A 26,671-nucleotide genomic window follows, 5' to 3' on the forward strand; every position below is an offset into this window, starting at 1 on the left:
TGACACTACTGGGCCCTTTATTTGTATGGTCAGTTGATTCAAACACAGGACGTTCTTGCTGTGAGGCAGCAGTGCCAAGAAACGCATCACATTGTGCTAGTGCATCAGGTCCTGTGTCGCAATTGCAGAGCCTTCCACTATAGATGTTGCGGAGAGGGTGAATCATGTTGATTAAACCTTGGGTTCTTTGCAGAAATTAGTACTATAACAACTTCTGGTCCCATCCCACCACAAGACAATTTGACTTATAAAATCAGTCTGGCAAATTCCATCCATCCATCCATCTTCATCCGCTTTATCCGAGGCCGGGTCGCGGGGGCAGCAGCCTAAGCAAAGAGGCCCAGACCTCCCTCTCCCCAGCCACCTCCTCCAGCTTATCCGGGGGAATACCAAGGCGTTCCCAGGCCAGCCGAAAGATATAATCTCTCCAGCGTGTCCTGGGTCTGCCCCGGGGCCTCCTCCCGGTGGGACATGCCTGGAACACCTCACCCAGGAGGCGCCCAGGGGGCATCCTTGTCAGATGCCCGAACCACCACAGCTGGCTCCTTTCGATGTGGAGCAGCAGCTGCTCTACTCTGAGCCCCTCCCGGATGGCCGAACTTCTCACCCTATCTCTAAGGGAGAGGCCAGCCACCCTTCGGAGGAAGCTCATTTCTGCCGCTTGTATCCGCGATCTCGTTCTTTCGGTCACTACCCACAGCTCGTGGCCATAGGTGAGGGTAGGGACGTAGATCGACCGGTAAATTGAGAGCTTCGCTTTTACACTCAGCTCCCTCTTCACCACGATGGACCGGTGCAGCGTCCGCATTACTGCAGCTGCAGCCCCAATCCGTCTGTCGATCTCCAGCTCCCTTCTCCGATCACTCGCGAACAAGACCCCGAGATACTTGAACTCCTCCACTTGGGGCAGGAACTCATCCCCGACCCGGAGTGGGCACTCCACCCTTTTCCGGCTGAGAACCATGGCCTCAGATTTGGAGGTGCTGATCCTCATTCCCGCTGCTTCACACTCGGCTGCGAACCGTTCCAGTGCGAGCTGGAGGCCCGTCTGGCAAATTATAGTACAAATTTATTTGTACTATAATACACACTATGTTACCAAATGTATTCACTCAGCCCTCCAAATCATTGAACACAGGTCTTCCAGTAACTTCCATTGCCACAGGTGTATAAAATGAGGCATCTAGACAAACAGACTGCTTCGACAAACATTTGTGAAAGACTGGGTCCCTCTCATGAGCTCAGTGAATTCCAGTGTGGTACCATGACAGGATTTCAGCTGTGAAATGAGTGCGGTCGTGAAATTTAATGCTACTAAATATTCCACAGTCAATTGTACCCATTCACAGAAGCACTTTTTCTAACTGTTAAGTGCTTACTGTCTAACATTCAAGCACATTCACACTCCGATGGATGCAACAGAGAGCAACAAGGTTAGTTAGTAGCTGACCTGCTCTACCACCTGAGCTACAGCCACCCCAATGGTGTTGGCGGTATTATAGCAAAGTGTAAGCAGTTAGGAATTACAACAACTCAACCATGAAGTGGTACGTCACATAAAATTACAGTGCGGTAAGTGGATGCTGAAGTGCATAGTGTGCAGAGGTAACCAATTTTCTGCAGATTCAACATCTACAGACCTCCAAACTTCATGTGGTCTTCAGATAAGGTCAAGAACAGTGCTCAGAGAGCTTCACTGAATGGTCATGGTCAAGCAGCTGCATCCAAGCCTTACATCAAGTGGATTCAAGATTCAAGATTCTTTATTTGTCACATGCATAGTCATATGAGTACAACACACAGTGAAATGTGTCCTGAACTCCTCATTTGACTGTGCAAGACATTATAGACAATAAGTAAATTAAATAAATAAAAATATCTGGAAATTTTAAATTAAAAATCTTAAAATGTACATGCAACGGAATGTGCATGTACAAAGTGTTTTGTGCCATATTAGCACAGCAATGTATTGATAGCACGTAGAGTAAACAAGTGGCCGAAGTAATATAAACAGAGTAATTCAACAGAGTGACGAGCATGATCAGTGTAGAAGCCTGTGATGTAATAATGAATCAGATGTGATATGAAATATGACCGTGAAAATTCTGGCATGGGACAAGAACATGATGTATGGTCCTGTTTCATTCACTTAGGGATGCCATAAGGGTAGTGGGGGCATGTTCAGATTTAGGACTTGGACGACCTGAGGATAGAAGCTCCTCTTGAGTCTCTCTGTTGCCCCGATTGTGCGGAAACTTCTGCCTGATTGCAGAAGTTGAAACAGTTTGTTACTGGGATGGGACGAGTCCTTTAATATCTGCTGCTCTGGACCAACATCTCCTGGTGTAAATGTCCTGTAGGGAGGGAGAATAGACCTGCAGCAGTGTTCTGCTGCACCAATCACTCTCTGAAGAGCTTTTCAGTCCTGAACACAGCTATTCCTATACCAGGATGTGATGTTCTATGTGAGGATGCTCTCCACAGTGCCTGAATAGAAAGTCCTGAGGATCACTGGAGAGACCCCGACTTCCTCAGTTGTTGGAAATGGTACAGGCACTGCCTAGCCTTTTTGGACTGGACCTTAACGTGAGCAGACCATGTCGGGTCTGAGGAGATGTGGACATTGAGATACTTGAAGGACAACACCCTCTCCACTAGAGCACCGTTAATGATAAGGGGCCTGTAGACTCGGTGTTTACTCCTTTCTAAGTCCACCACCAGCTCCTTGGTTTGCAAGACAAGAAGGTGGCTGTCCTGACACCACAATGCCAGGTTCGTCACCTTGTCCATGTAGGCCACCTCATCGTTGTTGGAGATGAGGCACAACACCACTGCGTCATCAGCGAACTTCACAATGGTATTGGAGCCATGAGTGGCCACACAGTCAGAAGTATAGAGGGAATACAGCAGCGGCGAGATGGTGGTGATGCTGTCAGAGACACACCTACCCTGTCTCACCGCATGAGATCTCATTGAGGAAGTCCAACACCCATGCAGATAGACGATTGTTGAGTTCTACATGCAAATGGAATGCAAAGTGTCAGTTGCAGTGGTGTAAGGCACACCGCTACTGGACCCTAGAGCAGTGGAAAGGCCTTCTCTGGAGCAACAACTTACACTTCTTCATCTGGCAATCTGATGGATGAGTATGGGTTTGGCAGTTGCCAGGAGAGGGGTACTTCTCTGGCTACACTGTGCAAAGTGTATAGTTTGGTAGAGGGGGACCATAGTGTGGAGTTGTTTTTAAGTAGTTGGGCTCAGCCCTTTAGTTCCAGCTTACCAAGACATTTTGGACAATTTCATGCGCATGCACATGATAATATTGATGAATCACACTGATAAATGAGGCCCATGGCAGTAGATGAATGGCCAATTTGTCAACAACTATATTAAAAATTCCTCCTGTAGGGACCAAGGAAATACCTAAAATTAATTAATTCCATGAAGAACAGATAAAGGTTATTGTACAAACAAATAAAACAAGCAGAACTCACTTTTTTCACAGAATGGGGGTTGTGAGCTCCAGGAAAGATCCAGAAGACAGGTGAGAGTCTCTCGCCCCACCAGGTCATAACCAGGATCGCACTGGTAGGTTATACAAGCCCCTCGCACAAGTGCAACATGGGATGTTGTCTTCCAGCCATTATGGATCTCAGGCAGATCTGGACAAGAGTCGTTTCGAGACACCTCTGACAAGAGTATGAAAGAAAAGACATTCTGATTAATGGCTTCATTATTACGATGCCAATATATATTGTTCAGGCTTAGTTCAGGTAGCTGCAAGTCAAAAAAAAACAAGTCAAGACAACAGCACAGCTGATTTCCATGTAAATAGTGAATATTTTTGTATTACTATCTAAAATAACACACATTCGTACTCTGATGGATGCATTGGAGAGCGACTAATATCTTGCCCAAGGATATTTGGCATGCAGACTAGAGGGAGCCAGAGATCAAACCACCAACCTTCCGATCAGTAGATGATCTGCTCTACCTCCTGAGCTACAGCCACCCCAATATGATAGAATGTGATGGAAGTATGGATTTCCTCAGTGATGGACTGTCTTCAAATATCAACTCTCCAGTACATTCACTCTGGCACAGACACCTTGCTACTAAAGCTGCTGATGAAAAGACAGAGTTTAAATTCAGATTTCCACTGAAGGGGTCCTCAACAAAATTATTAAAAGCTCTCAGGTAATTGTCTTGGCTGTGTTGATGTACCATCAGTCATAATTTTGGGGGGCTGCTTCAAAGTAACAGAATGCATTTAAATTAACACATTCTCATGTGAATCTCTGCTGCTGGCTTACTCCAGCAGATTCTGGACACTTAAAGTCATACCTTTGAGTTAAAACAATACAAATGGCTGACTTTGTGCTCCCTCAAAGAGCTCTAATGAAACAAAGAACAAATACAACACTGTGCATAAAAGACGAACATAGCCAGCTTAGACAACACATCGTGAAGCCTCAATGTTAGCACTTTGCATTAGCATCGTGCAGCCCCGCGCACGGGGCGATCCGCGCTTACTCGCTAATGGAGATTTGCTGCATTAATGCAGTTATTGTGTTAACATCATTTTAACGAGATTAACACTGACAGCACAAAGTTTAAGTAAAGTTTATTCCCGGACCACTTTGCCTCCCCCCCCCCCCAAAAAAAAGCTGTTCAAACTATTTTGCAATGACTCTCACTTTTGTTTTTTTTGGTGAAGAAGCAAACACATTTAGGGTATTTAGGTATTTGTTATGTTGTTATCTGATGCTAGCAAGATTGATTACCAAGTTGCGTTCAAAAACAGTGCAGATACAACATATCATCAAAGTAATAAAATGCAAGAACTTCTATCAATTGGCACTTCTCATTGATGTTGTTTTTTCGGTCTCAGGGTATGCCACTGTTTTGCTGTCTCACAATATTTCACTGCTTTCAAATTCATACATTACAGTAACTAATTTTCTCCTAATATTTTTACTTTCCTATATAAGATTTTTACTTTAATCAATCAAAAAATACTAAAATTCTTAACAAAATTGTTAATAATTAAATACTATCACACTATGTTAAGAAAATCCAAACATATGTGTTACGTATAGACATCTAATGAAGTTACTCAGGTGGGCCTTCACCCTTTTTTTCCACCTGAAGGTAGGGTAATGAGCCAAAGTAGTACTTAGTCTTCCCTCATTGAAGGACATGAAGAAGAAGAAGAAGAAGAAGAAGAAAAATCCATAGAAATATCATATTTTTGATTTATTAGGTCAGTGAGCTTGTGACAGCGGTGTTAAAGGATAGTTGCTGACCAAGTGCAAACCATGAAGCCCTTGGGAAGTATTGAGTGTGTGTAGGATTAACACTAGAACAAGGGTTTAGTTTTAGCCTAGCACCTCTTCCTGCTTATAAAAATTAAATTCCTTTATTATAATAATAATGATAATAATGGATTGGATTTATATAGCGCTTTTCAAGGCACCCAAAGCACTTTACAATGCCACTATTCATTCACTCTCGCATTCACACACATATTATCACTATATTAGGCATTGTACAGCGAAATTGGAGCAGAGCTAGCATGCATACATTCTTACATGCTTTCACTCAGCATTCCACAGAATAAAATAACAATATAATAAAATTGAGAGTATAATAAAATAAAATAGTAAATGTAAAAGTATAAATACACACAAATACAGTTCTACGAAACACAATGAAAGGATATTGCACTTGTCAAAGAAGGATATTGCACTTATGTCTTTTTACGCATTGCATGTTCCCTATGACAACACCACCAAACACTTTTTTTGAAGTACTTTTTCAACACTATACTGAAAATTTAATATATTTATTAATATCTGTTAATATAATCTTATATGTGGAAAAGAAATGAATATACCTTAAACTTGGATTATGTCTAGACTATGTCTATGACTGATTCTATAGAAGTCTATGATCTGACTGACGATCTGTGTTTTGTGAGTTCACGTTCTTAGCCGATGTTTCACATCATCCCATAAAGAATGTGATGTTCATTTAATAAATTTTACCTTCATTTGGAATAAGAAAGACAATACACTAGAACCTTTTCTAGGCATTTTTTTTTTAATGTTTACAATTTTTTAAAATTATTTTAGTATTAGAGTATTTTCCAGGTCATTGCTGATTGTTGACAGTATATAGCACTGATACCAACTGTTACTCCTACTTATTACCACTTAATATACTATCATTGTTCTGGATCGTCATACCAGTATTTTGAGTTTCCTGTGTTTTGTTGATTGTTTTTATTTTGACGATGATATTCAAGTCTCACTAGTCAATCTTGAGTTTATTCTTTCCAAGTTCTTGAGTTCCCTTGTATTCACAGTTTAGTTTCTTGTTAGGTTACTCTTGTGTCTTGGTCTCTCCCCTGTGTTGCCTGTATGTGACTGTCAAGTCATTGGTGTTTAAATCTTTTTCCGTCCATGTCCCTCGCACTCCTCCATGTTTCTCGTTCCCTCCTTCTGTGTTTCTCTCTTTCCCTGAGTCCCTCGCCCTCTCAATCCATGCCTTAGTCGTGTCTGCTTTCATCTCCCTTACTTGTTCCATGTTCCCCTCCTCGTGGTTCATCCATTGTCTCTCCAGTGTGTCATATGTTTTCCTGTCTGTCTTTCCTCTGTTCTTTTGTCAACTGTAAGTGTCCTTGTCTGGATCTCAGTCTGTGTGCCAGTTCCTGTTTTATTTTGATGGTCACTTGTATCATGTCCTTTGTGCTCAGTTTGCTTTCCCTGTTTTGTTATTTTTAATTTGTTCCTGCTGTGCTCCCATTTTCCTTGTCACCACTCTTTGTATATATTGTCTCAGTCATCCCTTGCCCCATTTGCAAGTCTCTGCTCAACTCAATAAATCAAAAACAATCAATAAAACATAATTGATTTGAATTGTTTAAGTCATTTGAAAAACTGCTCATATAAAAAATAGTGATTAGTGTAGCTTTAAAGAGGCTGCATTGAAAATTTGGCTATGGCACATCTGTAACATGGTGAGAAGCCCTCAGACATCATGAATTAATTACACAGAATGAGATTCAGCAAGATCAATGCATTCATCATCATTGAGTAGTTTTTGTTTTTTTTAAACAAATTGATTTGATCTTGGATTGGATCATCTGATCTTTCCAGCATTAAAGTGTGCAGTTCAAACCTTCCTGCTATGTTAAGTCTTGGGCAGATCTGCCTTAAGTAAAAAAAAAACAAGTAAAGATGAGAGGACAGAAAATAGAAGATGAAAAATAAAGTGGGCAGCTTGAGAATGGACAGAACGGAAATTAATTAGAAAAGTAAATTAAAGTTAAAAACTATTTAAATGATAATTCCAGTGTCTTTTTATTTTGTGTTCTGATTGTCAGTGATAACCAAAATTTAAAACAAGTATGCCTTAGCGCTTAATGCTTCTGACTTCCCTTCTGTGGGCTTAAGCTGACAACCCAGTGTTTTCTGCCACAACCTTTAAACTTTTAAAAGAATAACAGACAATAAATTATGCACAGTGTAAACTCTACAAATTCAATCCCTGCAGATCAGAAAACCAGTCCATATCAGCTGTTCCGTCAACTGATACCCTTCAGTGCACCTTGTTGACAGATATAATATCGGATACATGTTTGTTATCATTCATGCCTAGTTTATTCTCTGCCCAGAGCCATAATAACAAACCCTGACAAATAAAATTATCAATATCTTTATAATCTCCAAGCGGCAAATTGTTGGTGATTGATAGAGATATCTTGATGTATCCTCGATCATCCAGGTGAGGAAATCCAAAAAAGTTGATTCCATTCATCTGGACGTAGCATTTTCAGTGGGAGAAACGTTTCATCACTCATCCAAGTGACTTCTTCCGTCTCAGCTAACTGCAGGTTTCCCCGACCTTTTAAACAGTAAATTTGCACAATGACTGAAAGTAGCACTGCTGGCGAATAATGGGCTGTGAGGTCAGTTTCTTCATTAATATGCAAATTGTCATGAACAATGATCAACAGCCAGTGATCAGTGATCAGTGATCAGAGATCATTGATCAATGACCATTGATCGGGCCTCTGGGCAGCAAAAATTCTCCAGAAGGCACAGAACCAGATCCTCAATGAATAGCTGAGACAAATACATTTTTACCATCGATGTGAAATCTAAAGAGAAGCGGATCTGATAGTGTCTTACAATGCTTCTAGAGAGTATTCTTCGAAAGGTGTTTAAATTAACTGAAAAGGCTCGTCTAGCACAGCATGAAAAGTCTAAGACCATGAAAAAAAACTGAGTTTGACTTATTTTTTGTGCATCAGAAACCAAACAAAAACATGGAGAGTGCCCTCAGTAGCTAGAAGAAATGCCACTCCGAGGATGAGGACAAGTGGGTGTAAAATTTGTCTGACAGGCAATTCACCCAAACAGAGAAAAAGAAAAACATTATCATCCTTCCAGCAGACAAGGGTAGTTGTTTTGCTAAACCAGAAAGACTATCGTGAGACAATTTCACACAGCTCTGTGACAAAAATACTTAAAATGAAACCCAGGGGAAGCTACACCAAGTCTGTATGGTTTACCTAAGATACATAAACAGGGTGTACATTTAAGACCAATTGTCTGTATGATCAGCTCAGTCACCTATAATATCTCAAAGTTTCTGGCTTTGATCCTCAACCCATTGATAGGCAGCTCTGAACACCACATCCAGAACACCCTGGATTTTGTTGAGAAGGTGAGAGATGTCATTATGGAGGCAGATGAAAGTTCGTAAGAGATTGCAGGATGAACCCCAATCTCAGCAACACAACAAAACTTCCATACTTCCAAACTTCCATGTGTGTGTATATATACATATATACATATGTATATATATATAATATATATATATATATATATATATATATATATATATATATATATATATATATATATATATATATATAATTAGACTCTTGGGAATATACTTCCACCCCTCTTGTAAAGGGGGTATAATTTAGAATTTAAAATTAATATTAGCATTGTATTGTCTTGTTTATTTTTCTAACATGCTCACTATGACTAAGAGACCTCTGCACAAGAATTCCAATCTGCCTTGACTGCTGGTTTTATGGACAAATGGCAAATAAAGAACCTTGAACTCTCAGCACTGACCAAAGGTGTTTGCTCTTTAAACTGTTTTCATTCCCCATATTTCACATCCAAGAGTCAGTACTACAGGCAAAAACATAGGTGTGCCATGCGTTTCCCAGTTTTACCCATTGTGGCCAACTTGTACATGGAAGAAGTGGAAAAGAAGGCTCTGTTATCCTTGCCGTGGAACACCACCAAGTCATTGGCTCAGGTATGTGGATGACACATGGGTAAGAATCAACTCTCCGGACATACCACAATTCACTGATCACATTAACTGAGTGGACCAACACATCAAGTTCACCAGGGAGGATATGAAAAACGACAACACATATGAATCACTATTTAAGGTTTAACTCTCATCATCCAGTGGAACACAAACTGGGTGTCATCAGGACACTACAACAGAGAGCGAACACGATCCCCACAGATACAGCGGCCAGGGAAGCAGAAGAACATCATATTAAGAAGGCCCTGAGTAAATGTGGTTATTCAAACTGGGCATTAATCAAAGCTGAGAAGGTGCCTAAAGAAAGCTCCAGGCAATCCAGCAGAGAAGAAGGACAATTGCTACCTATGTGGTGAACTGTGTGGTAAGCTGTGTGGCAGGCTAAGTTAGGACCCAAACGCAGGACTCTCAGATGGAAAACTTAACTCAAAGCAGCAGCTTTATTTGCTAGGAAAAATTAACTAAAAAACAAAAAACATGAATACTAAAGAAAAAAAACAAACATAAACTAGAACTAAGACACTCCTGACTGGCCACTAATGACTGGACATACCACTAACGTGGAAAATGCGACAACAAATAGAGGTAGACTGAGGGATTAAATACACAGACAAAGGGGAAGCAAAACTGAATACGTTTTACGCAGAACAAGGACCGTCAAAATAAAACTGGAAGCACGACAAATATGAAAAAGCAGACAAAGACAAACAAGCTTAACTCCAAGAATGGGGTGTTGTGGAAGTTTTCCATTAAATAGAGCATGCAGACAAGTGGTGAGCGGTAGCTAACATTCTTTAATCACAAACAAAGAACAGAAAACCAAGCTTGGTGGAGAGCCTGCATGATCATGGGGCAGACGGTCAGCAGAGTCTCACCCTGAGCCTAGCATGGCTCTCAGTTAAATATCTTCTTCAGGAACAAAAGGCAGTACACAGCTGTTTCACACCTTAAGGTTCACGCTCCCTTGCTACCTCCCAGAGTCCTCAAAGAGACAAAAGATTCTTCCTGTGGAGTTGTCTGCATCCCCCAACTTCCTTACCAGACCTCCACCATCTGTCTAACTGTATGAGTGTGAGACATGCTAAAATCCAGTGGCACCAAGGCATTATACAATAAAATAATGTCATTAATACATAAATAAAAGAAATTCCTATACAGGGGAGAGAAACAAACAGGGGGACATTCTAACTGGAGAGACGAGAGGGAACATGAAACACGGAGACACAGGGAAGACATCGAGACAGAACCCTAAAGACTATAAACTATAGATAAGCACAAAACCCATAAAGAGAACAAAAACCATGAATGACATTGAATATTAACAAAAACTCAAATACACATGAACTCTGGGTCACCAGACCCAGGACCATGACAGCCTAAGCGAAAACCCTTACTGATCCTGGTCCTCTGGTATTCATGGCCATTGATCATTGTCATTGATTAATGATATTTGAGTACTGGTTGTTGATCAGTGGCCATAACAATTTGCATATTAATGAAGGAACTGACCTCACAGCCCATTGTTCACCGGAAGTACTAGTTCAAGTCATTGTGCAAATGTACTGTTTTAAAGGTTGGAGAAACCTGCAGTCAGCTGAGACTGAACCCACATAGCAAAATTGGTATGGCCCAGATCTGGCCCACACAGTGTGCTTACACATGGCCCACATACCAGAAAGAATGACGGCCCCTTGGTGGCCCAGATCTGGTTTGCCAAAGGTGGCCCACACATTGGCCAGCACAAGGCCAGTTGCAGACACACTGGTGGTCCTTTGCTGGCCCATGTGTGGATTACCTCTGGCAAACCTGGTCTGGGCCATCAAAGGGCCGTCATTCTTTCCGGTATGTGGGCCATGTATAAGTCGTGTGCAGCCACGGGCCAGTTGCAGACACAATGCTGGCCCAGAACAGTTTCAGCTCTGGCCCCAGATGTCAGCCTAATGTGTACCTTAATTAAACCATGTAATAATAACATGTGCATAGTAGTACAAAAGGAACATGACCAAACTCTGTTCAGCCAGTGAATGGACTGATTCTTACTGTATATAGCGTTTTTCAACTCTCCCAGATTACTCAAAGTGCTTCATACCAGCGGTCCCCAACCTTTTTTGTGCCACGGACCGGTTTATGCCCGACAATATTTTCACGGACCGGCCTTTAAGGTGTTGCGGATAAATACAACAAAATAAAACTCGTACCGGTACCGAAAAAAGGAAGATGTATTCATAACGCACGTGAAAAGACCCAGGAAAACAGAGTTAACGATCAAACTATAACAAAATAACACTGAAAACCAATAAAAACCATACATTTTACACCTGAACCTCAACTCGTGCGGCCCGGTACTGGTCCGAGGCCCGGGGGACCGCTGCTTTATACATCATGCCACATTCAACAAATCACACACTTTCTCTTAGCTGAGTGCTTCCTAACTACATTCATACACATTCTGCTCTACCGCCTGAGCTACAGCCACCCACTGGCAAAGGTGAGTAAACCCTCACTAGATTTGGATAAAGTGTACACTCACAAACCTGTCAAAATCTGCATTTGAAACGTTGGCTACCATAGCAGTATAGTATTGCAACATGGCATTTGGGTCTTCTAACTAAAATAGAAGACCCAAATGCAGAAGAGAATGGATGGATGGATGGATGGATAAGTAGATTTTAAGATTCTTTTTCACAGCTTATACTCTTTTTTTAACACTTAAAGCAAAAATAGACCTGTAACGGTTATTGTCACCTATATAGTTGATAATAAAGCCTTCCCCCTTGCCGAAGACAAGCCCCGCCGGGTCAGAATGGAAGGTCACAGTCAGATCAGGGGTCGTTGAGGAAAGCTTGAAGGGGCTGCTGCCTCCAACATAGCGTCCCAGAATACGAGTTGTGACCTCATCTCCATCGGTGATCGTCAGCATGTCACTGTCACTGATGTTGAGTCTGAAGACAAGGAGGAAGGGAAAGAAATACTGCAGTACAGCTAATGATATCAGTTCAAGATGAGTTATAATGATTCAGAACACATTTGTATAAACAGCTGACTGTGTGGGAGACAAAATGACATCAAAGTCTAAATGCTGCATTCATTCACAGGAGTATGTAAGCATGACTGCAATGTTTTTGCCCAAGACACGTTTGATTGATCACACCACAGTGGCTTTGAAAAGATGTAGTTTGCAAGATTTTGAATACTGAAATATCTGAAAATATTATATGGCATACCAAAACAAGTGTAGCTGGAACAAAGCTGCCAGAGAGTTTAATTAAACTTGTCCATTCCCTTTTTATATAATTGAAAATTGTATAATAACTTAATTTAAATAAAACAATAGTAAAGCCTTACTTAAGGTGAGTTATTTACTTTAAAATTAATTTCACAATAGTGCTTTTGGACTGTTGGTGAGTTACAGATATTCCTTTTATTCGAGCAGGTATCAACTCATTGTTAATATCAATACTTATATACAAATTAAAAGGAGTAGTTTCTGGTTTTTGAGTGGATGTTTTTTTGTCAACAGTTACATGACCAAACTGAAACCGCTCACATTTCTGTGTGTTAGAACATGAAGTGAAAACTAAACATTGATTATCTTAAGCTGCATCCACCCTGGAAACAGTTCACTCACTGCACAGCACTTTGATGTTGATGGCTGCTCACTTGCATCCAGGCTTTAGTTGCCTAGGTGATTCACTAGTGTATTTACTACCAGGTCATATGTCAATCAACATTATTCTTCCCTCTCATAGAGGGAATCTTCGAAGTTGAGAAAAGTTAGCTTGGGTCTCTCCCACCTAATGTTGCCAGCAGTTATTTTGCCTGTAGTCGCTTGAAATCACTGAATGCTACTTTGTGCGGCCTGTGGTTAACACATCGCTGCAAATCACTTCCAATGTGCACACAGTTTCACCTTACACTGTAAAATCATGTACAATATATACTTTTTTACTTGTTTTTCCCAAGTTATTGTTAGCTGTAGGAAAAATCTTAATTTGGCCAAGCTTGTGCACACAAACAACGAATTTGTTTTGGTTCACTTTGCTGACTTCATGAAAAAAAAAAGAAATGCTTTGTTGAATAGGCAGTATAAATAACAGTTTACTCTCTGTTTTAAGTGAAGTTAACTTAAAGCAATCAAGTAACAACAAAGAAAACATTTACATTAATTCACGAGTAGGAGGAAGCAGTACACTAAACTGTGATTGGTCTGCCAAAAAGAAGAGTTTCCACTTGGGTACAAGTATGCCCAGTAGCTCACTTCAAATCTAAACCACTGGCTTAACAGCATCAGAGAGCAGGATTATTACCATTTTGGAGGATCATGTTCTCTTTTGAAACAGTTAAAAAAAAACTTGTAATCAGTGTGTTTAAATTTGTTTCTCAGTGAAGCTGACAGCATTTAATGTTTGTTAAAGTTAACTTGCTGTTACTAAATTACTTAGTTAACAGTTGCTGCACAGTTAGACTGTTAACAGATTACTTTTCTGGGTAGATGTCATGGGGCTGGATTTGGCAGAAAAGACTAGCTGTTCTTACCACTGTCCATATTTGACCTATTTTTGCAGAAAATAGAAAGTCAGAAAGTTTAAAGCTTGCTTTCTGCTTCCCTGAAGTTGACAGAATTCGGTGTGGCAGAGGGTCTATACTACGAAGCAGGATTTTGGATTTAAAATGTTTTTTCTTTATTTTCATGACTAGTTACATTGTAGATTCTTACTGAAGGCATTGAAACTTTAATGAACATATGAAACTTTGTAGTGAACAAAAAACTGTGAAATAATTCCGCCTCCCTGGGAAAGTCTATGCCAGGGTGCTGGAAAAAAGAGTTCGTCCGCTAGCCGAACCTCGGATACAGGAGGAACAATGCGGTTTTCGTCCTGGTCGCGGAACACTGGACCAGCTCTTTATCCTCTCCAGGATACTTGAGGGTGCATGGGAGTTTGCCCAACCAGTCTACATGTGTTTTGTGGACTTGGAGAAGGCATTCGACCGTGTCCCTCGGGGTGTCCTGTGGGAGGTGCTGCAGGAGTATGGGGTGTCTGGCCCATTTCTACAGGCCATTCGATCCCTATACAACCGTTGCAAGAGCTTGGTTCGCATTGCGGGAATAAGTCGGACTCGTTCCCGGTGGGTGATGGGCTCCGCCAGGGCTGCCCTTTGCCACCGATTCTGTTCATAAGGGCTTTCACTTCAGTGGCCTCAGAATCTCATCTCTGATTTTTGCGGATGATGTGGTTCTGTTGGCTTCATCGGGTGAGGGCCTCCAGCTCGCACTGGAACAGTTCGCAGCCGAGTGTGAAGCAGCGGGAATGAGGATCAGCACCTCCAAATCTGAGACCATGGTTCTCAGCCGGAAAAGGGTGGAGTGCCCACTCCGGGTCGGGGATGAGTTCCTGCCCCAAGTGGAGGAGTTCAAGTACCTCGGGGTTTTGTTAGTGAGTGATGGGAGAAGGGAGCCGGAGATCAACAGACAGATTGGTGCTGCGGCCATCTGACAAGGATGCCCCCTGGGCGCCTCCTGGGTGAGGTGTTCCAGGCATGTCCCACCGGGAGGAGGCCCTGGGGCAGACCCAGGACACGCTGGAGAGATTATATCTCTCGGCTGGCCTGGGAATGCCTTGGTGTTCCCCCGGATAAGCTGGAGGAGGTGGCTGGGGAGAGGGAGGTCTGGGCCTCTTTGCTTAGGCTGCTGCCCCCGCGACCAGGCCCCGGATAAAGCGGATGAAGATGGATGGATAATTCAAAACCTGTTTTATATTTTAGATTCTTCAAAATAGCCACCCTTTGCTTTGATTGCTGCTTTGTACACTCTTGGCATTCTCTCGATGGCCCGCATGAGGTATTCACCTGAAATCATTTTTCAAAAGTCAACAGTCTTGAAATAGTGCTGAGCACTTACTGGCCCCTTTGCCTTCACTCTGTGGTCCATCTCGTCCTAAACCATCTCGATTGGGTTTAGGTCAGGTGACTGTGGAGGCCAGGCCATCTGACGCAATCACTGTCCTTCTTGGTCAGTTAGCCCTTACACTGCCTGGAGGTGTATTTTGGGTCACTGTCTTGTTAAAATTAAATGACGTTCCAACTAAATGCAAACCAGATGGGATGGCATGTTGCTGCAGGATGCTGTGGTAGACATCCTGTTTCAGTGTGCCTTCAATTTTGAATAAATCCTTCTCCATGCTTCACAGTGGGAACCATGCACATAGAGACAATCCATTCACCTTTTCTGCACTGCACAAAGACATCACGGGTGGAACCAAAGATCTCAAATCTGGACTCATTAGACTCTTCTAATGTCCATTCTTTGTGTTTCTATGAGCACATATATCTCTTCTGCTTTTTGCTTTTCCTTAGTAGTAGTTTCTTAGCAGCTGTTTGACCAAAAAGGCTGTTTTACACAGTCTCCTCTGAACAGTTGATGTAGAGAACTATCTGCTGCTGGAACTCCCTGTTGCATTTATCTGGGCTCTAATCTGAGGTGCTGTTAACTTGCCTTTTCTGGGGTGATGACGCAGATAAATTTATGCTCAGCAGCAGAGGTGACCTCTCTTCACCATACCGTACCTGGCTTCCCACTGTGACAATTTCCTACTGATGTATACAGCTGGACAGTTGACACCCCTTTACCTGCTGGGACAAAATGGCCCCCGGCCCTCTGTTCAAAGTGTCCGTCTGCAGAATAAAAGGTAGGGAGAAGTTAGGAGTGTAGAGCAGGGGTTCCCCACAGACAGCTTTCTTTACCTGCACCCTTTCAGGTGAGATCAGTCAAGGGTTGGTCAGGCCCGCCAAGCCTGGCATGAACTGGAGGTAGTAACCAGCCAGCCCCAAGGACCCCCTCACCCCTTTTATGGTCTTGGGACAGAAATCGACAGCTGCTGTTTCATCCATCTGTGGATGCACCTGCCTTCATCCAAAGAAAACCTCAAATACTGTACCTCCCTTTGTCCAACCACACACTTCTTCGTGTTGGCCATGAGCCCTGCCCTGGAATGTGGCTGGGAACAAGCCAAACAGAAGTGGTAAAAACCGTACAGAGTGGAGAAGGCCATTTTTTCTTTGAACTCTGCAGACAAGGGTATCTGCCAGAAGCCCTTGGTTAAACCTAGTGCTCACTCCACTGTTCATGGTCGAGGAGCTCATCGACCTGGGGCATTGGTTAGGCATCATCCTGTGACACCTCATTTACCTTTCAGTAGTCGGCACAGAACTGTACAGAGTAGTCCTGTATTGATTGTCTGTTATATGTAGCACCATGGTCTTGGAGGAACGCTGTCTTGTTTCACTGTGTACTGTACCACTGCACATGTTTAAAATGACAATAAAGCCACTTGACTTGACTTGAGAACCAATTTTTCTTCTCCACAAGAAGTAATTAACTTTGATATAGAAGAAGGGAGCAATACAAGTACTTTATCTCCTGGTGAAAGATGCCTGAGTTTGTCCCCTCTGTTGTACAGATGCTCCTAACATTCCTGGGCCTGGAGAAAATTTCCCCTGTATTTAACTTGCAGCAGATGTTCGTGGAGGTCCCCATGCACACACCTAACCTCCACCCTCTCTGCCTCCAAAAAAGTTAAAGAAAAAAGTTAGGTTTGGTTGCGTCAAACTTTGGAAGAGAGCAGAACTCCAAAAGTTGATTCTGTTCATCTGGACGTAGCGTTTTGTGGGAGTAACATTTCGTCACTCATCCAAGTGACTTCTTCAGTCTCAGCTGACTGCAGGTTTCCCCATCCTTATAAACAGTACATTTGCATTATTAAGATTAAGGAACTGACCTCTCAGCCCATTGTTCCTTCAGTGGGCTGGTTTCAGTCATTATGCACATGTACTGTATGCACAAAACGCTACGTCCAGATGAACAGAATCAACTTTTGGGGATTTACTTACCTGGATGATTGAGCATGTATCAAGACGAAGAGAGCAGAAGTTGTAATGTGCATGAGTGTGTATGTATGTGTGTTGGTGTTTTTCCTCACAGTTGTACATCAAGCAGCACCCGCTTGTCCTCGCCAACATGTATCCTCCAGCTGCAGTCCTCTCCTTCTCCATACCATTCTGGCCAGTTTGGAGACAAAATTAACCCTCCTGGACCCGACAAATCACCTCCACACTGTGCTGCAGAGGATAGGTGGAGGACATATGGCAGAAGAAAATGTGAGAGTTCCTGTTTTGAGAACTAGAATTACTAAACAACTGTCTTTTCTGTCTATGTATTTTTTAGTCATATATAATTCACGTCCAGGAATGAAGACACACACACACACACACACACACACACACACACACACACACACACACAATTAAAATTGCTTAAAATCTAAAGATTACATTTTATAAGTTTTTCATGATCTGCTCCGAGACTAAGCTCATTATTTTAATGTTTTCTTTTGTAATTAGGTTCAGTGCAGTAAGTGGTCAAAGCAGATTTTGATTCAAGAATTGAAATCATATGTGGCAGAAAACAAAGTGTGTTAGCCTGGGTTACAAGTCAAATGGATAAAAAATACCACCTCTAGTTATTGTAATAATATCCGAATAACAAATTTATTATTTTTACACCTACTCATGAATAGGTGGATAAAACAGGTCGAAATAAGGTTATGTAGTTAAGGAATTCTGTTGAATCTGACGTGAAAGGTATTTTGACAGAACCCTCAAAAATAGAACATTTATGGTCTTATCCTAATCTGTCATGAAGCCTCCTCTCTTCACTTTCTGCCTTCATTTTTACCTTTGCACAGAGGCTCAGTGTCATTCCAGTATGGATCTCTGGCACTGATGCATTCAATCACAGGGGGACCTTGCTCTAAGGAGTGGCCTGGATCACAAGTAAACTGAACCACTGTTCCAACTCCATACAGAGGGTCGGAGGTGGTGAAGTTTCCATTCTGAAGATATGGCTCGTAACAGTGGCCGCGTTCAAAAGCTGAAAGAGAAAATAGAAAGCTCTGTAAAATGAATACCAAAATGTTTATGCTTTTTTGAATGTGATTTTTCCTAACACATCGCCTCCAATTTACAATAACTAAATGTCAAATGATGTATAGTTTTTGCATTTATTATCTGTTAAACCACACATTTATAATAAATTGTATAGAGATTATTCTTTGGTTGTTTTCTTCTCTTCATTGATACTGACAAACATTTTGAAGGGTATTTTTTCCATCCTCTGGCTATTTGAGACTGCCAAAAACAACTAACATGCTGGCTAATATAATGATTAAGAACCTGCTTGCTTCCTGGCAATCTATTAAAAATCTGATTAACAGTCCATCTGCAAAAATAAAAACTGGTCTTTTTACCAGTGGTCTTCTGTTTGCTTACATAATTATGCATTAATTACAAATATAATTGTTTGAACTGCTCTCCAAGAATGTAGTTCATGTTTAATTTTTGTGCCCAACTAGATCTACAGTGGCTTCTGCACCTTCATAGCGGATATTGAATCCTGTGTTGTGGTTGGGCTGATCCGTGATGAATTGGATTCTTACAGCTGGACCTTCGCTGATCACTCCTTCAAAGGGTATCTGACCCCCCCGACCTGAATCAAACAGCACCACAGAGCCAGCGTCCAGCCCACTCCACAACACCAACCTAAGGCGACACAGAGATGGTGTTAATGAATGGATTAGTGGTGTGTAATAATACAAAATTTAGTACCAATTGAATACAGTGCCAGTACTGCTGATATCAAGAACAGGTATCTGATCATTTTTATTGTTGTACATCTCTTTAAAGTAATTCCCTGTGTGTCTCTTTGTATCTTTTGTGGTAATTACTGATAATTACCAGCGGTAATTGTTTAGTTTGAGATCTTTCTGCAACTCTGTGCGGTCTTTTCTGGTTTTAGTCATTTTGCATCTGACCCTTAGGGCCTTTGGAGCTGTACCTGATATGCCTATTCAGATATTCATCCATACAATATGGTTGCTTTTACCTGTCAGTTGGTCCCAAGGCCAGTCTCTCCAGGTGGAGATGCAGCCTCTGGTCTTTGGGTGCTTCAAGGGACCAGGAGCAGGAGCGATCCAAGGTGGCATTAGGGCCATGGTGGGGAGATGGGGAGAGCACTCGTCCCACTGTAGCATTCTTCACTGTTCCCCCACAAAGAGCTGAAGAGCAGAACACTCAATTTGAATTTGTTAGTGGAGTATCTTTCACAAAAAGTGAAATGAAGTATCCTTTTTGCTACAGAATTTTAAGAAAAACTGTAAAGAAACCGTTCTATACACACTCACCCCTGCACACAGGTTCCTTATCACTCCAAACTGGCAAGGAGGCATTAAGGCAGGTAAGCACTGGTTCCCCACGCAAGTGGTAACCCATGTGGCAGTGAAAGCGCGCATTCCCTCCAGGGAGCAGGTCCAGTACAGATACATCTCCGAAATGAGGTCTCTTTGGCAGGGAGCAACTCAGCCTGAAGACTACACAAGGATAGAGGAATGTGAAGTAAGTGAGTACTATTACAATAACATTAGGTTAGTTTAGACCAGTACACAGCAAAATCTCCAGTGTTAAATTAACACTAGAGTGTCTATATGGGTCCACTCCTCTGAGTGTTAAATACAACACTGTTGAGTGTTAAATTAACACTTTTGACAGTGTTATATGTTTAAAAGTAACCTAGTCAGCTTTGAAGATTAACAATGGCTAACACTGAGCAGTGCTGATTTTGTAACGCTGGAAAATAACTCAAAATGTTAGAAATATTCCAGTGTTAGAAAATCAGCACTGCTCAGTGTTAGTCTTTGTTAGCGAGTCACAGCTTGAGGGCAGCAAAAAAAATTTTGTTTTGTACCTGCGGGCCGTGGGACATCATAAGTTATTAATTGAAGACACCAGGGACTACTGTTATCCATGAAAATCTCAGTTACAATACAGCTTCCCATCGCTTGATGGGAGTTGTTTAATCAGCCTAAATAAGCAAGCAGAAGAAGACCCCGTTTGCAGTTAGCAAAAGATATGGAGAAGCTCTTAAAATGCAAAAATGAAGATGAAAGTGGCAAGCCCACCTCCCAAAAGGCAAAATGTTTGTACAAGTATAACTCTGACTTCCTGAAGTATGGGTTTGTGAATGGAGGAAACGAGGCAGACCCAATGTGTGGAGTGTGGACTAATGCTATCCAACGAAGCACTGAAGCCTTTGAAATTAAAATGCCATCTCGAAACCAAACATCCCACACTCGCAAGAAATATTAAAAGGAGCTGCTAATGCAGAAACGGTGTGTTGTGTCACTGACTGGTAACTCTAATTGTGTTTTAAAAGCTACCTCGTATCCAGACTTGTGGCACAGAGTAAAAATTCTTTCACTATAGCGGAGGAGTTGATTTTGCCTGCCGCTGTACATATGTGCCATGACATGATCAGAGAGGCTGCTGCAAAGAAGCTACTGACCCTCCTACTCTCAAACGACACTATGAGCCACCGTATCACAGACATAGACTTAGATACGGCATCAGCTTCTGGAAAGAATAAAAAGTAGTCCATTTTTCTCTTTGCAACTAGACGAGTCCACTGATGTCACGAATGGTGCATTGCTGCAGATTTTTGTTCGTTATCGCTGGGACAGCAGTTTGCATGAAGACATGCGGTTTTGTGGAGAGCTACCAGCACGAGCCATGGCTCAGGAATGTTTCCACTGCATTGACAACTATTTCACTGAGAACGACCTGGACTGGCAGAAATGTGTTGGGGTGTGCATTGATGGTGCAGCTTCAATGACTGGCAGGCATCATTAGGCAGATCTTTGATAGTGCACCAGAAGCTAAATGGACCCACTGTTTTCTCCACAGTGAAAGCCTTGCAGCAAAAAAGATGTCACCAGAGTTCCACGAGGTGATGGATGTAAGTCTAAAAACTATCGATTTCATTAAAAATAACTCCAGATGTTTTGCCAAGCTTTGTGAGGACATGGAAGCAGATCATGTCCATCTGCTGCTACCACAGTGAGGAGAGATGGCTTTCAAGAGGAAGTGTTTGTTTGAACTGAGGAATAAGGTCTCTTCTTTTCTCACGGGGAAAAAAATCTCCTCTTGCACATCATTAAGCTAAACTTGCTTATCTCTGTCACATTTTTTTCACTGCTGAACGAGTTGAACATCTCACTTGAAGAGAGAAACAGCAACATGTTTTTTGTTGCAGACAAAGTTGAAGCTTTACAAGAGGAAACAGGAAAAGAGAAGGACATGTTTCCACTTTTGTGACCCTGTCTGTCAGCACCTTTCACAACTGACAGAGATATTCGATGAATATTTCCCTGAGGATCCCAGAGAAGGACACATGTGGATTTTGGACCCATTTTCTGCGGATCCCGCTGAAAATGATGTTGCATTGCCCTCACATCTGCAGTCCCAGCTTCTGGAAGTTTCCACCGACAGCACTTTAAAGTTGGGGCAAACTGGACCTGGGCTTCTTCTGAATTGCTGTCTCAAAAGGAGTACCCATGTCTGGCACTGAGAGCTCTGAAACTCTTTCTCCCATTCACAACAACATATCTGTGTGAATCAGGATTTTCCATCGTGGCCTCAACCAAGACCATAGCCCGACTCTGAGAATGAGCCTTTCCCCCATTCCACCCAGACTGGACCTGGATTTGTGTCTCAGAGGTAGGCTCAAGTGTCTCATTAAGAGGTGAACATAAAAGGGGAGTTGCAGTTTACCAAAAAAATGTTGTGACTGTTGTTGTTCATTTGTCTCAAATATAAAGACTAACTTCTGGTTCTGCCAATGAAAAAAAGTTTACTGCTGAAGCAACTTTCATATTCACTCACAGATTATAAGGCTATATTTTCATTTGTAGTTTATTTAAATTTTATAAGCTTATTCATTTATTATTTAGAAAATATTTTGAGTATATTTATTTTATCACCACATTATTTATCCAATTTTTCCCTTTTTTCTTGTCTCTTTTGCTGTAGTAAAATTGAATTATTAATCATTTTTGTGTTATTAAGCCTGACTTGAGCCTTTCAATTTCTACTTGCAGTTTGATTTGTTCCATGAATAGTTAACCTTTTTGGCATTTTGTTGTATCTGCAGGTTCAGATTTGATTTAGTTATTAAATATAAATCAAACAAAAAGAAACTTTAATCTTTTCTTTTTTTTTTTGAAACGATGATTTATTGATTTTGTCAGAACAACACGAACAGCAACAAGTCAGCACAGCCAAGCACAAAAAAACAAAACAAAAACAAAGCAAATGCAGGTATATGAGTTACCAGTACACACGCCTGGGACAAAATATGTAAAGCGTTTCACATTCGAAGTCAAGGGAAACAATAAAAAAAAAAAAAAAAAAAAGGGGGGGGGAAAACACAGACATTAATCAGTGTGTTTAAAAACAAACTGCGAGTCCCCTTTATGTAATAGCACAGTAAGGTCATGAGGTAGGTGATCAAGCAGAGGCTGCCATATGCTACAGAATGCATTACAATTGCCCTTTATGATGGCACTGAGGCGCTCCATCGGCAGCACCCTGAGCAGTTCTCTGTACCACTGTGTAACAGTAGGGGGCCGTCTCTGAATCCATTGAAACAGTACACATCGCCTCGCCAAATGTAAAAGTTTACTTAACAAAAGCATCTGTACAGAAGACAGAGAGAGCCCTTCTATAGATAGACCCAGAACAAACAGCATAGGGTTCAGTGGGATCGTTCGGTGGAAAATAGAGCAAAGCTCTTGTTAGATTTGTATTGTTGATTGTCATTTATGCTTAGAAATATTTACTTATATATTGTCTTAACGTTCCAGCGAATAGGTTCAAGCTACAAACCTATCAGCTCTATAGCAATATTCTTCCAAAATCTAGTAATTAAAGGACATTGCCATATGCAGTGGTAATAGGTCCCTACAGCCGTGTTGCACTTCACACAAAGAGCAGAAATCTGAGGGTGAATTTTATTTAGGAACTCCGGCGTACGCTGTAGTCTATGTAAGATTCTGTACTGGCTTTCCTTTAGTCTGTTACAGGGAAACAATTTCATGGCAGATCTGAAAGTTTTGGACCATGCTTCCGCACCAACCTGAGCTTCGAGGTCGGTTTCCCACCGAACCCTGGCCTTATCAGTGGTTATAAAGTTCAAAGACAACAATTTCCCATAACAAAGAGAAATAAATTTCTTTTTTGTAGTCATTTCCTCGTTAACTTTGAGAAGAAAGCTTTCAACAGGGTTCAAAACTGGTTGATTGGCTGGAAATTTAAGGGAGTTCACATAATGCCTTACTTGCAGGAATCCAAAGAAGTGTTTCTGTGGTAAATTATACTTAACTTGAACTTGATTAAAGGCCATAAAACTACCCCTTTCGAACAGATCACAAATAAACCTTATACTTTTAGAATACCAATCATCAAATATATTAATGCCAATACCCGGGGGGAAAGCTTTATTCCTAGTTAGAGGCTGCAGTGCACTAGAGAAACCTCTTCTTCCGACGTGGGCAGTAATATTACGCCAAACCTTTAAAGTGGGCATCAAGACGGAATTAGTTCTGACACCAAGAGGGAGGTCCGCCAGGTCAGTGGATAAGAGACTAAGAGGTGAGAGAGGGTCACAGCACCAGGCATCTACCGATGGTTCGCCCCGGTGAAGGAAGGAATGTAACCACCCTGAGATTATTTGTGCATGGCAAGCCCAGTAGTAATATAAAAAGTTAGGCAGTGCCTGACCCCCCTCATCCGTGGGCAGTTGTAAAATCTGTATCTTTAGTCTAGATTTCTTCCCACGCCATATGAATTTAGAAAGACATCCCTCAATCTCTATGAATGTTTTTCTGTTGATCCTGAGAGGCAACATTTGAATGGGGTATAATATTCTGGGTAGCACATTCATCTTGATTAAACTTATTCTACCCGTCCAAGACAGGGGGAGGTCAAACCACCTATTGAGGTCATTCTTGATTGAGGCCACAATCGGCTTGAAGTTCAACTTGTACAACTCCGCTGTGTCTGCGGACACCCTGATACCTAAATATGTGAAACCTGTGGTCGACCACCTGAAAGGGAAATTAGGAGGAGCGTCCCACCTCCCCCCGTCACCCAGTGGCAAAGCTTCAGATTTATCATAATTTATCTTATACCCTGAGAAGAGGCCGAATTGGTTGATGATATGTGTCAGTGCAGGAATAGAAGTTTCTGGCTTAGTGAGAAAGAGCAACACGTCATCTGCATAAAGGGAAATCCTGTATTCAGTATTCGACAAGGTCACCCCACAGATCTCAGGATCAGTTCTTATAGCCTCTGCCAGTGGCTCCAAAGCAAGTGCAAACAACAGGGGAGAGAGGGGGCATCCTTGCCGCGTTCCCCTACCCAGTGGGAAGACATCCGAGACCGAGCCATTAACCAAGACCCTTGCAGCTGGGGCCCCATACAGCAGCTTGACCCACTTGACAAATTCAGATCCCAAACCAAACCTGTCCAAAACATCAAATAGATACTCCCACTCCACCCGATCAAATGCTTTCTCAGCATCCAAAGAGATCGCAAGAGCCCTATAATTGGTGTTCTGAGAGAACTGCGCAACATTTATGAGTCGGTGGACATTGGAGCGGGAGTATCTATTCTTGACGAATCCCGTCTGGTCAGGCTTTATCAGAACCGGCAGAACCTCCTCCAAACGTCTGGATAAAATTTTGGACAGAATCTTACAATCCACACTAAGTAGACTTATAGGTCTGTAGGATGTACACAGATCCGCGGGTTTATCCTTCTTTAAGATCAGGGATATATGGGCAAGGTTTAGGGTGGGTGGAAGCACGCCCCTCTCAAGAGATTCTGTAACTTTAATCTTTTCAATACATTGTTAATATCTGAATGGGCCCTGGGTTTTTTTTGTAGCGGAAAAGTTGGGCCCAGAGGTAAAAAAGGTTAAGAACCCCTGGACTACACTATGCAATCACTTAAACACTGGAATCCAAAGTATAATCAAATAAACATAATATAGATATATAAATAATATATAAATATCTTATTTGAATTATTAATGGAGAAAAAGCAAGAAACAGAGACTGGTGGGTGAGCTCCAATCACTCCTATCAGCAGAGAGAGAGCAGGTCACTGTGCTGTAAAATCATTTAAATATCTCAATAAAACACCACCTCTGCTTTCAAGGAGAAAATAAAACAAGCAGGAGTTTTCAGTTCTGACATCGTCTGTTTTAAAAAAAAAAATTTTTTTACTTTCAACAGAGAATGTAATTTGCAGCATTTCGTGACTTAATCCTCAATTCAATCCATTACTCGCATACTGGGTTGCCATAAAGAATACATTAATACCATGAAAACACATTCATTAATCACAGGCAATCTATTTCTTAACAATTTTAATGACAGATGTATTTTTCCTTTCCTATTTTTATTCCCACTGACACTCCTCTTGTGAATATCTAAACAACAACAGGAGTTATGCAGGTTCACTATGACCACATCACCACAGTAAAACGCCATGCCAGTGTTACAAGATAAAAATTCAGGAAAGTTTTGCCATAGTTCAGAGGCTCCTCAGCAGAGGATGATTTAAAGATGTGCACGTCAGGTCATCTACTGATTGGAAGGTTAGTGGTTCAATTCCTGGCTCCCCTAGTCTGCATGCCAAGTATCCTTGGGCAAGATACTAACCCCAAGTTGCTCTCTGATGCAGCCACCAGAGTGTGAATGTTAACTAGGAAGCAGTGAAAAGCATAGAACAAAGTGCTTGTGTGAATAGCCACATGTGGCATGCTGTATAAAGCGCTTTGAGTGCTCTGGGGGAGTAGAAAAGTGTTATATAAGAATCTATTTAAATATATGTTTTTCAGTCAATTTAAAATCAAACCTAATACTATGCCAGCTTTTAGTATTTTCATGACATGAATGCCCAAAAAATTTAAAAGCCATCCAAACACATCCAGAGTTTCAAGGCTGCGAGCAAAAACAGCCAGAAAAACCCCAGCTGCAAATCAGTGTGGTTATTATAGTAAACCCTGCAATCTTTTCTTTGCATATATTTTACTTTAGAAATTGATTGATTGTGACCAACACAAATATTACCAGATGTAGAATTTTGTTGAAGCACACTCACTGATCACTACTGTCTTTTACAGTCTCATTATTTTTCTTTCCTTGTTTGTGAGAGGATTTCTTCAAAACATCTGCTGATTACAATTACTGACAGTCCGGTATAATAACTAGCTTTGTTTGGAACTGTGCATGGCTCTTCTGGATCATTGTTTCACAGAAGAGCATTATCAAGATGTGGTGATAGCCAAATTGGCCAGAAGATGTCACTGTGGAGATGGATGTTAGATTGTTTCGAAGCCTTGAAAAGAAAACATTGCTAG

General features: G+C 41.5%; 1 protein-coding gene across 9 annotated transcripts in view; it reads right to left on the minus strand.

Annotated features, from left to right (window-relative positions):
* Positions 1–26,671, minus strand: part of sez6l (seizure related 6 homolog (mouse)-like) — a 107,046-nt gene that overhangs the window by 8,538 nt on the left and 71,837 nt on the right. For all 9 annotated transcript variants that reach the window (XM_082538140.1, XM_082538138.1, XM_082538139.1 and 6 more), the window contains exons 5-11: positions 19,596–19,781; positions 19,298–19,469; positions 18,788–18,954; positions 18,092–18,286; positions 17,337–17,475; positions 12,106–12,302; positions 3,495–3,689 (exon numbers count right to left, since the gene is read on the minus strand). In XM_082538140.1, the coding sequence (XP_082394266.1) occupies positions 3,495–3,689; positions 12,106–12,302; positions 17,337–17,475; positions 18,092–18,286; positions 18,788–18,954; positions 19,298–19,469; positions 19,596–19,781 (1,251 nt within the window). The remainder of the gene's footprint in view (positions 1–3,494; positions 3,690–12,105; positions 12,303–17,336; positions 17,476–18,091; positions 18,287–18,787; positions 18,955–19,297; positions 19,470–19,595; positions 19,782–26,671) is intronic.

Source organism: Aulonocara stuartgranti (genome assembly GCF_965226115.1).
Source record: "Aulonocara stuartgranti genome assembly, chromosome: 7".
NCBI classification, from domain to species: domain Eukaryota; kingdom Metazoa; phylum Chordata; class Actinopteri; order Cichliformes; family Cichlidae; genus Aulonocara; species Aulonocara stuartgranti.